At 37.9% G+C, this 11,656-nt stretch overlaps 3 protein-coding genes across 3 annotated transcripts; all 3 read left to right on the top strand.

Annotated features, from left to right (window-relative positions):
• Positions 1 to 3,991: 3,991 nt before the first annotated feature.
• Positions 3,992 to 5,718, top strand: LOC115009359 (histone H2A-like). Its single transcript, XM_029433315.1, has one exon. The coding sequence runs from the start codon at positions 4,017 to 4,019 to the stop codon at positions 4,398 to 4,400; it is 384 nt and encodes a 127-aa protein (XP_029289175.1). The 5' UTR covers positions 3,992 to 4,016; the 3' UTR covers positions 4,401 to 5,718.
• A 1,102-nt stretch (positions 5,719 to 6,820) lies between these two features.
• LOC115009365 (histone H2B-like) lies at positions 6,821 to 7,567 on the top strand. The gene has a single exon (XM_029433322.1). The coding sequence runs from the start codon at positions 6,867 to 6,869 to the stop codon at positions 7,239 to 7,241; it is 375 nt and encodes a 124-aa protein (XP_029289182.1). The 5' UTR covers positions 6,821 to 6,866; the 3' UTR covers positions 7,242 to 7,567.
• Positions 7,568 to 10,010: 2,443 nt separating this feature from the next.
• On the top strand, positions 10,011 to 10,385 carry LOC115009369 (histone H4). Its single transcript, XM_029433326.1, has one exon. The coding sequence runs from the start codon at positions 10,026 to 10,028 to the stop codon at positions 10,335 to 10,337; it is 312 nt and encodes a 103-aa protein (XP_029289186.1). The 5' UTR covers positions 10,011 to 10,025; the 3' UTR covers positions 10,338 to 10,385.
• The last annotated feature ends 1,271 nt before the right edge of the window (positions 10,386 to 11,656 follow it).

Below are 11,656 nucleotides of genomic sequence, written 5' to 3' on the forward strand. Positions count from 1 at the left end.
AGGCCCACATAAAGGCAGGTAAACACAAAACCTCTCATCTCATTCTTTTGTGTGACCTTTAGTCTCATTCCTTTCTCCACTCCCTTTTAGTTTTACTCAATTGTGGAATGGGCTCAAGGCTGGCCCTTGTAACCCAATCTCATGTTTTCTCTCAGTTTCTCATATTTGTAGAAGTTTAAACTCACAAGCTGCAGCCTTGTGTATTCACTTATTCCTCAGAAATTAACTTTACTATAGCTGTATAGATTTCTGTGATCCCCAGGGGATAATAATACTAGTATACAGTATGCCTTATGTTGCAGCTGACTGTTGGCCGTCAGTATAGCCTGAGTATATCCTGGCTTTTGTGACCTTTTACCCCACTGATTAAAAGCAGCTCGTCCGGGTTAATCATAACCATAGAGTATATGGTATGGCATAGACCAACGAGCAAGCTGTAAGAACAGTTTACAACTCTGTGTCTGTACCTGTGTTAAAGACTTCAAACGGGTTATGTGGCATCATGGTGTTCTGCATCTTATTTAGTCAAAAAGCACTTGGAGCATGATTTACTGTGATGTGGTCAGAGTGGCAAGATTGGTCACAAACTTTGTGCTTTTTCTTCCGTGGCAGTATTGGATAAATTTTTTTGAAAAAGTTGTAATGAATGACTTTATCTTCACAGTTGACAATAAGTATACCTCCTATCTTATACAAATTATTAGAGAAAATAGCTTTCAAACAAATCCAAGATTTTTACCAGGAATAAACTGATTACTAGTTTCTCAGCATGCATACAGAGAAAACAACCACTGCCCTAGACCAGCTAACTGATGACTGGTTAAAGCAAATGTATAAAAAGAAATTTGTATGCACAGTCTGGATTGACTTCAGTGCTGTATTTGATGTAATAGACCACAATATAATAATTATTAAACTAAAGAAATATGGATTTAGAAATACAGCTCTCTCTTGGATGGTCAGCATCTGAGAATTCGCAAAGAGCCTTTTTTGATGGTAGCCAATCAGACTGCACTCCACGATAGCTGTGGAGTTCTGCAAGAAATCTTCAAGGGAACTTACTCTTTTCTATTTTCACAAATGATCTGCGTCTAGCAACTGAGAATACCAACATGGTAATGTATGCAAATGCCACAACACTGTACAGCACTGCCTCAACTAAAAATGAACTGATAAGATAGATAGATAGATAGATAGATAGATATATATATATATATATATATATATATATATATATATATATATATATAGATAGATAGATAGATAGATATATATATATATATATATATATATATAGATAGATAGATAGATAGATAGATAGATAGATAGATAGATAGATAGATAGATAGATAGATAGATAGATAGATAGATAGATAGATAGATAGATAGATAGATAGATAGATAGATAGATAGATAGATAGATAGATAGATAGATAGATAGATAGATAGATAGATAGATAGATAGATAGATAGATAGATAGATAGATAGATAGATAGATAGATAGATAGATAGATAGATAGATAGATAGATAATAGATAGATAGATAGATAGATAGATAGATAGATAGATAGATAGATAGATAGATAGATAGATAGATAGATAGATAGATAGATAGATAGATAGATAGATAGATAGATAGATAGATAGATAGATAGATAGATAGATCGATAGATAGCTCGCTAGATCCTCGCTAGCTCCTCGCTCGCTAGCTCGATCGCTAGCTCGATAGCTAGCTCGCTCGATAGATCGATCGATAGATAGATAGATAGATAGATAGATAGATAAGGTTCAATTGAGAGTTTATATTTGGGTGAAAATTAACTAGATAGCACTGAACATCTTCAAAACTAATAACTCGATATTGTGCTCTTTTATGAGGGAGAAGTCCGGTTACCAAGGCACATCATACCCTCTTTTCCAACTTTAAAAAAAAAAATTTATCAAGAGTATAGTGTTATGCTTTATCATTGAATGCAAAGGCTTGGCTAACATTAATTACAAAGCCATTCGACCCTACAGTACATGAGGTGAGAGTGGCTGCTGTAGAATTATTGCTAAAGTGTCAGTCAGAACTATAATGGTTTCACAAAGTCTATTTCTATCATCATTATTGCAACTACCTGATCACTCTGATCATGTCACTCTGAACCATCCAGACATTTCCTGAGCTTTCCATTTGCTGAGCTCGTTATCACGTTTAACTGCCATTGGCACCACTGTATCAGAGGTATGAGACAAGTGATGAGAATTAACGCTCTATCATAATTTATTATGAAATCCCTTGCAGCGCAAAACAGAAAACCAATGTAATTGACGTATGTAAATATGCTCATCATCTTTAATAACTAACTCCAGTGCCGTTTAAAGAGAGATTTACGACACTCCTTGTTTCGCACGTGGTTCATGTAACGTCTGTTTCAATGGCTTCAAGCAGGACAGATAACAGTTTTCCTTGAATATTAATGCATCATGTGCTTTGATTACTATGCTGACTTCACTTATATTCTATATTTATAATATATATTATAGCATTTTTTTCTGGAGAATGGCAGAGAGACCGCTAATCCTTTTTTCTGTTTCATTTTAGAGGGGAAGGGGTCTGTCATAATGTCTCACTTCCTAATGTTATTTTAAGACAGTCATATAAACATGCACAACAAGCGAATATAAAATTCAAGTTTATTGTCATTGCACAAAGTACAGGTACTGAAAAACACTAAATGCAGTTTAGCATCTACGGTTAAGTGCAAAAACAATAAATTGCAGAGCAATGTAAAGAGTATATAATGAACTGTAATAAATAGAAGAAATACGATTTTTAGAATAAACGGTAGGTAAGTGGAAGATATGAATCTGCAACGGCACTGATAAGAATAGGCATCGCTAGATGTTATAACATTAAAATATAAACAGTATATAATGAATACATTAAGATGTATGTAGTATGAAACGTGCAGCACTTACAGTAGGCAAGGCAGGTAAAAGTCAAAGTAAAGCTGCAGCTGGAGGTATAATAAGAAGGCAGTCCAATATGTACAGTATATAAAGTAGTAAATATGCAGTGGTGGAGAGTAACTAAGTACTTTTACTCAAGTACTCTACTTCATTACAAATTTGAGGTACTTGTGATGTTACTTTATACATCGACTCCACTACATCTCACAGGGAATTATTGTGTTGATCTTTGTGATAAACTGAAGTATGAAATTACATTACATCTTAGCTAGCAAAGTGTTGCTAACGTTAGCTAACTACTGTTAATATCTAACTAATGTTAGATATTATTTTGCGATAAACATGACCTAAAGCTGGTTTTAGATTAATAAGAGGTCAACTAATGATCATGCATGTCAGAAAATTCAATCATTTTAGTAACTCATCAGCGAGTGTGCTTGTGAAACACTGAACATGAATGGGGTTCCAAGCTGGAACTAGCTAGTGTTTGGAACTATTGGTTGCTACATGACACACGTCACTTCTGGTTTATACGATTACCACAGAAGTGTATGTCCTAACTCTCTCTTTCAATGGCACAGACTAACCTTATCTCTATAAAGACAACCTATTTTAATGCAGTAATATATGGCATCTTGAGTTAAATCTACAGTGGAAGTAATCACATTTTTATTTAGAAGTTTTGTGTTTATATTGTGTCTAACCCTTGTAAACTTGTTTCTGTAATGTCAATAATCTGAAAGATCATAACTTTTACCAAACAATACACACATACAAAGGCAATTCACAGAACAATAAAGGTAACAATAAAATATGGTGGGCAATATGGAATATATTACAATAACTTCCGGTTTCATCTGTTACGTTTTATTTTGAAGTAGCAGTATAAAGCGGAAACCTTGTGGGAAATACATCAACTTTACCTAGCATCGTTTCTGATTGGACGATCATAGGTACGCTCACTGATGGCCAATCACGAAGCAGCTCAGCACACATATATAGCCGGTTTGGGCGACGTGACATCATACATTTCTTGTTCTCAACAGCCGAAGTAAGAATCATGTCTGGACGAGGAAAAACCGGAGGAAAGGCCAGAGCGAAGGCAAAGACCCGCTCCTCCCGTGCCGGGCTCCAGTTCCCTGTCGGCCGTGTCCACAGACATCTGAGGAAGGGTAACTATGCCCATCGTGTCGGAGCCGGAGCCCCCGTCTACCTGGCGGCTGTGCTGGAGTACCTGACCGCTGAGATCCTGGAGCTGGCTGGAAACGCTGCCCGCGACAACAAGAAGACCCGTATCATCCCCCGTCACCTGCAGCTGGCTGTCCGCAACGACGAGGAGCTCAACAAGCTGCTGGGAGGAGTGACCATCGCTCAGGGCGGCGTGCTGCCCAACATCCAGGCTGTCCTGCTGCCCAAGAAGACCGAGAAGGTCGCCAAGAAGTAAAGACCCGGAAACTACTTACCACGCAAAACAAAGGCTCTTTTAAGAGCCACACACTTCTGATTAAGAGTTATGGTTCTCATGAATTCAACCACAAAACGATCATTAACTTATATAAACTGCATAAACAATCAACAGATTGATAGTTGTAAACTACTTGCAGACTTTACTAACCTGTAATTACGTTCATAAGGCACAATGACTGGGTTGTAGCCAAACGTTAACTTGCACTGTTAGTCTTAAAGTATCCTGTGTTGTTGGAAGAGCCTGAGACCTTTCTTATCAACAGCTATGTTGTAGGTTTCATGCATTACAATACAGGTGACAATGCCTTTTGAATTGGAAAATTAAGGAAACTATTCTCCTGCTTTTTGAAAAAGCAAATTATTTCACATTAATGGAGCCAGGATGTGAAGTAGTCTGTGCTGTGAAGTTGATCTATTGTTAAAAGACATGTAAGATACACAGTTGGTCTGCCAAGAAGTGTTTTGTAAATAAATATAAAGACATGTTCTAAAGACATCCCAGTTATGAATCTAATGAAGGACTGCATTGAGAAGTTTGAGAGTAGTAGGAGAGGGAGAGTGCATATAAATGACATCGCCATCGTCCATAACATACAAACTAGTAAGAACAATTTGCTTTCTGCAATTGCAGGTAATAAATGCCTGATTAAAAGGGATGAATTGCTTTTAGGGACTCAGTTTATTAATATTTTTTTAAGCATAACTTGTCATCAACTCAGAATTCAAAGTATTCATTAACTTAAACTCTGGTGTGAAATGAATAATGTAAGAAGTCACTCAGTGAAAATGTGGAAAGTAACAGAACATTTCTCCAGTACTAAAGTTAAGCAGTCCAACAATGTCCAGGTTACTTTACTTGACTATTTCCATGTCCAGCTACTTTTTACATTTCATAGGGAAATATTGTACTTTTTACTGTCTTTTATTTGATAACTTTAGTTACTTTGGAGATTCAGATATAATCAACAAATGAATGATGATTATTATTATAGATTAAGATGAAACGTTATTGATTGCAGGGGGAAAGTCACAAACTACCCAGCAAATCAAATATATAGTCATTAGAATGATCTCTACCTTAACCAGCTGCAACATTTAATTGATTTTCACATGAACACATACTGTACATAATTAAGTAAGGATAATGTGCAGCAAGTCAGTCCTTATTGCTAAATAAACACTGACAGGGTGAGCAGGACCCCAACGCGAAGCATCCCCCTTATTACACTGCTACTTACTAAATTAATCAATAATGTGACATAAATATTGATTAAAAAGTGTTTTTATTGATTCAATAACGATTGTAGTGCTTCCGCTAAGAAAGATTGTCTGTTAGATTCTACTGCGTAGCATCGGCAGTCATGAAGACTTGGAAAGAAAGTTCTTCCCTCAGTAGGATTTTGACCGCAGCACTGAGTGAGGTGTTATGCATTGTTGCAGTTTGTTCAAATTTATTTTTCATTAACCAATCTGTGATTACTGGCAGAGCCCATTCCGTGTTCCTTTAGTGTTTACTTCATGTCTGCCGGTTTCTCTGTCATCCAGCTCTTTGTGTCTTTTAACCTCACTTACTTTTTCTGCACTGTCTTCCTGTTCTTGTAGTCTTTTTCTTTTATTTACTAGGACCGTCCAGCCATCAATCATGTATGTAAAGTGTTGTGCTCTCCACATAATTAATATTAATATGTAAAAAAAAATTCCATTATGTTTTCTGATGGAGTGAATAACTGAACACTAATGTTAAAGTTAAACCTTGTTAAATTTACTGGATTTCTTTCTGCGGATGGACATGCTTGAACGTGATCCTATAATCAGAGCGTCCTTATCAAAGGTCTGTTATACAGAAATAACAGACTGTAGAATGTAAACATTGACCAATCAGAATCGAGTATTCAACTAAGCAGTGTAATAAAATTCAATAATATAATACCCTTTTTTTTTAATGGGCCATTCTGCATAATGACTACATTTGACTTTTGGCACTTTATTTTGATGGTAATGCTCTTGCACCTTTAAGTACATTATTTATTGCAGGACTTGCAACATAGTATTTGTACACTTAGGTATTGCTACTTTTACTTGAGTACAAGATGTAAGTACTTCTTCCACCACCAGTCAATACCAACAACTTCCAGATAGCAACTAAACTCTAAACTATCAATGTGTGAAGTGCTGTTGTTCATCTTAACTTCCTGTTCTTGTCAGTCAACAAATCACCTTTCACACCTTTGGATTAATTTACATGTTTTATAACTTTGTATCAGTTCCACTAATTAAATCAGATGGTAATGGTTATTTGTTTAGCGCATGCTCAGTCCCGCTCAGAAGACAACCAACCCTGTGCGAGCAACAGCACAGTCACGTTAGCATGAGCGGATATAAATAGACCGCTCTGTGCTCCGGGACATCTCTTCCGACTCAGGACAAAGATCCACTGCTCATCATGCCGGACGTCACCGTGAAAGCGCCCAAGAAGGGCTCAAAGAAAGCCGTCTCTAAGACCGCCACCAAGACTGGCAAGAAGAGGAGAAAGTCCAGGAAGGAGAGCTACGCCATCTACGTGTACAAGGTGATGAAGCAGGTCCACCCCGACACCGGCATCTCCTCCAAGGCCATGGGTATCATGAACTGCTTCGTGAGCGACATCTTCGAGCGCATCGCCGGTGAGGCCTCCCGTCTGGCTCACTACAACAAGCGCTCCACCATCACTTCCAGGGAGATCCAGACCGCTGTCCGCCTGCTGCTGCCCGGGGAGCTGGCGAAGCACGCCGTGTCTGAGGGCACCAAGGCCGTGACCAAGTACACCAGCTCCAAGTAAACTGCTGTGAAGTCAACTACTCAAAGGCTCTTTTAAGAGCCACCCACTACATCTAGAGACGTGTCCTGTCAGTTAAACAATTTATTATAGAAAGTGTACAATATTTATAATCTAGTCCATTCAATAACTACAACATGTACAATTAATAAACTACAGTACTGTCATTGTGCTTTAAATACAGGTGTACAAATGATCTGTCAGTTATAGTAAAAATATCCTTTTCCTCCCTGCATTTTAATCAAGTAAAGGGAATATACTCTACATAATATACCATGACAAACTCCAGTGCTGATTTTGTTGACATGAAATGGGCTATTGCAATGTTCAATAATGTCCAAGCAGGGGATTTCCCTTTTTTTTTAAATGTGTAATTAAACTCCTGTGATGAGTGGCAGGTGTAAAGACACCAGAGTTTGTCACTGTTTATTTTCATCACTGTGTACACTACACAAGTGAGACTTGAGAAGAAGTCAAAACATTGTTTCAGCAAAGAGATTCTTCACATTAGTGGAAACTTGTGTCCACTGAATACAAAGTTACCAAGACGTCTGAGCCAATTTCACTGGAGCCTCTCTGAATGTGTCAGTGAGGAAAAAAGTTGAATGAAGAGCCTGGTGGGAGTTTGCCAAAGAACTGAAAACGATAGATTATATTTTAATATACCTTGCTGTTTTCGTGCTTAACCATGATGACCGCAGTAAGAATAAAGAGGAAAAGGCTCTTTCAGGATGATGTGGTGGCTCTTAAAAGAGCCTTTAGTGGGAGCTGTAGGTGGACTGATGACAGCTCACTTCTTCTTGGGTGCTGCTTTCCTGCTTTGGGCTTGACAACCATTTTTGCAGGGGCCTTTCTTGGTTGCAGGGGCCTTTTTCACTACTTTATTTACTGTTTCCATCTGTAATGTCACTTAATGTCTGTGATAGCTAATAGTTTTCCTTGCATTGTATCTTTTTGCGCTAAGTCTAGTGATGGGAATTCCAGCTATTGTAATTGATCCACATCATTTGGATCTTTATTTACCACTTCTTGGCTGCAGTAAAAAAAGGTAAGGAAAGGTGCTTTAATGCTTCCTTTCTTATCTCCTTTAGCATAAGATACACAGGACCATCCTTTGCAAAAGCTAAGGAGATAATGCCGTCCCTCATTTCCTTGCAGCAAATATTTTAGCTGTTAATAACACCCGCCATCACTGTTTAATTGTATGCCATTGATAAACTGATAAATCATTGATATGCCAGAATTTAAACTTAAAACATAAATTAAATAAAGAACTAACATTATCAACAGTGTTGACGTCCTTTCTAGGAGGCGATAGTGAGTCAGTGCAGCTCCAGTCTGCCCTCAGACCAGAGGGAGAAGATCTTGACAAGTTCTAGAAATTATTTCCACATCTGTGTAGTAATCATGACCACCTGAACTGACACACCACACCGTACAAACTAAAGTGGGAACTATTAAGGAAGAAGGTTAAGTTATCCCCCTGCGTTGTAAATGTATACATAAAAAATACATGAAAGTTGTGGCAGTGCATGAACATTAGGTTTCCACCAAACCAAACTCTTTTGTACTGAAGCTGATGACTGACATTATATTGCACAATGTTTAATAGTTCAATACCAGGCTGCCACCATTGTACCCCTGAGCAAGGTACTTAACCCTGAGTTGCTCCAGGGAGACTGTCCCCTTACTTAGTTCAATGTAAGTTACTTCTATCTAAATGACCAGTAATGTAAAAAAGTAATGTAATATAAGTGAATCTTCTACTTATTTTAATTCAGCACAATTCTCAAATCAATGACAGTTTTGCTGACATTGACTAGACATTATTTCAAACAAGAGTATCAAATATCTAATAACAAAATAAGATTCAGCCTGACCAGAATAACAATAATATGGAAATGTATGGAATTTAAATATTAATAATAAAGTAGATACATCAAAGTTCTTTGTGAAAAACGTTCAAAACAGATTTCTTAAGGAAACTCAAGAAGGCAAAATCCCCCATCAAGTTCTTGTTAACTTTTACTGAGGAGCAATAGCATCGTGACTGGAAACATTACACGCTGACATGGAATGTGAAACATGTGTGTAGGGTCATTGAGAGACATTACTGTGACTTGTATATCATTTTCAACCAGAACAGCAGCTACAGGATGATGATGGAGGAGAGGGAGGCTGCTCTGGCCGTGTGGAGATTGTGATGAGGGGGCAGTCTCAGCTGCCTTTTCAACCTGATAGGATTAAAATAAAGTGATTCATGTGAAATGCTGTAATTATTCTATAGATTACAGGTATATTGTATCTCTTGTGTTTCTATTGTTTTCCTTTCTGGAAGAAAAATGTATATAGTCACATCAGTATTATCCTTGACACTGGATTTAGGTACAATTTTAAAGGGGAGATCAGGGTTAGTGAACTGAAATGCTACGCTCACCAAACAAGTTAGGGACTTTTAGATGTTTTATCATGAGGGATGCCTGCAGGTCTGTGACCTTCAAAAGACCTCACAGTAGGTGTAATTATTGTCTTTCTGAGACTACTTGTACTTTATTGAGTACAAAACCATTCACTATAAGCAAAAGTTATAGGAGATTATTCAGCTGGTTAATGCTGTTGTTCAGTAGGTGAAGCTAAAGCACCAAATACTTAATTATCAACCATCATGAATATCCAAAGAAGAAGACGAGGCCCGCCTCTGTTTTCTATCACGTCCTCAGGCATGATTTAAATATCCGGGAACCCAGCAGTGTTTACCATTGAGTAGAAACACATTGAACAGTGAAGATGAGTGGAAGAGGCAAAGGAGGAAAAGGACTCGGTAAAGGAGGCGCAAAGCGTCACCGTAAAGTTCTCCGTGATAACATCCAGGGAATCACCAAGCCCGCTATCCGCCGTCTGGCTCGCCGAGGTGGAGTGAAGCGTATCTCCGGTCTGATCTACGAGGAGACCCGCGGTGTGTTGAAGGTGTTCCTGGAGAATGTGATCCGTGATGCCGTCACCTACACCGAGCACGCCAAGAGAAAGACCGTGACCGCCATGGATGTGGTGTATGCTCTGAAGAGGCAGGGACGCACTCTGTACGGCTTCGGAGGTTAAACACGCACCGTCCGTTTATTGAGACCAAAGGCCCTTTTAAGGGCCACACACTTCATCAACTTAAAGACATGAAATCCTGTTTAAATCACAAACTACTATATTATAACAGTTACGAAGAAAGTGGCCCATGTCTTTTGTGTACATAACTTCAATATTCCGGTACCAACATCTGTATTTTCTGTGACGTCAGCAGGGAGGGCTTTAATGTAGAACACTAGGGGGCGGTTTCTCATGAGTAGTTTAAACCAGAAATAGGCTTTTATGTGGACTATTTAATCTAAAACATGTAAGTACCTTGCATACAAGTGGCTTAAATTTGTCTTAAATTAGTCGCAGACTATAGAGGCTTGGAGTAAGGTAAGCAAGACTAAAGAACACCTGGGTTAAGCCTCATTAGGTTAAATTCATAGTTGGCTTGGATAGCAGCATCAGGGAACTTTATATAAATACTCCTCAATTCACAAATAGCACACAATTCACCAGTTTCCCGATGAAAAGTTCCAGTTGCCAAAAACTGGGTAAAGGCCTTCCTCTTTGAGACAAGGAGGAAAGGCGAGGCTCATGTAGATATTATTTGCAATGCATTTTCTTTGTACATTCTAAAGCGGTCTCAGTTATTTCATCATAGTAATTTAATGGATTAAATTCTGCCCACAAAAGTCCATGCTGCCTCACAAACAAACATGCCTCCTTGAAGGATTAATTTAAGATTCAATGTAGTCTTAGAGTAGCTCTAATCCTCCCCCTTGCAACCAATTTAGTTTAATCCAGAACAACCTAAACACAGGATTATGAGTGACTATGATGAGTCTGTGCAGGTAGTTTAGTTAGAACAGCCTAAACGGGCATTTTAGTCTGGGATTAGGTTTGAACCATGACTGTGAAACCGCCCCTAGATGTGATGTGTTCTTACTTTATATTCCAGGATGGAATTAAAGTTTAAAGATCACAAATGTTTTCAATCATATAATCTCACAATTTTTCTTGAATAAAATATGTAAGAATGATATCAAATATATTTAAGTAATTGATTCAATATCTTATTATGGTTTATAGGAAGGCAGTTGCCCACTGTTTATGCCTTTTTTCTTCTATAAATAAGACAGTTTTGTATAGAAACGCTAATGTCTTCAGCAGGACTATTGATGGACTCATCGCAAGGTGACGTTATAGACATCAAATTTACGATTACAATGAGAAATCGCAGTAATATTATAAGCTTGACCTGAACTGCTGAAGTACAAATCTCTTTTCTCCGACTGGATAACTTTACCTGATGATGTGATGTTTATTGGCTTTAATGAAAATAAGGTTGTTTG

Source organism: Cottoperca gobio, chromosome 6 (assembly GCF_900634415.1).
Source record: "Cottoperca gobio chromosome 6, fCotGob3.1, whole genome shotgun sequence".
In the NCBI taxonomy this organism is placed as follows: domain Eukaryota; kingdom Metazoa; phylum Chordata; class Actinopteri; order Perciformes; family Bovichtidae; genus Cottoperca; species Cottoperca gobio.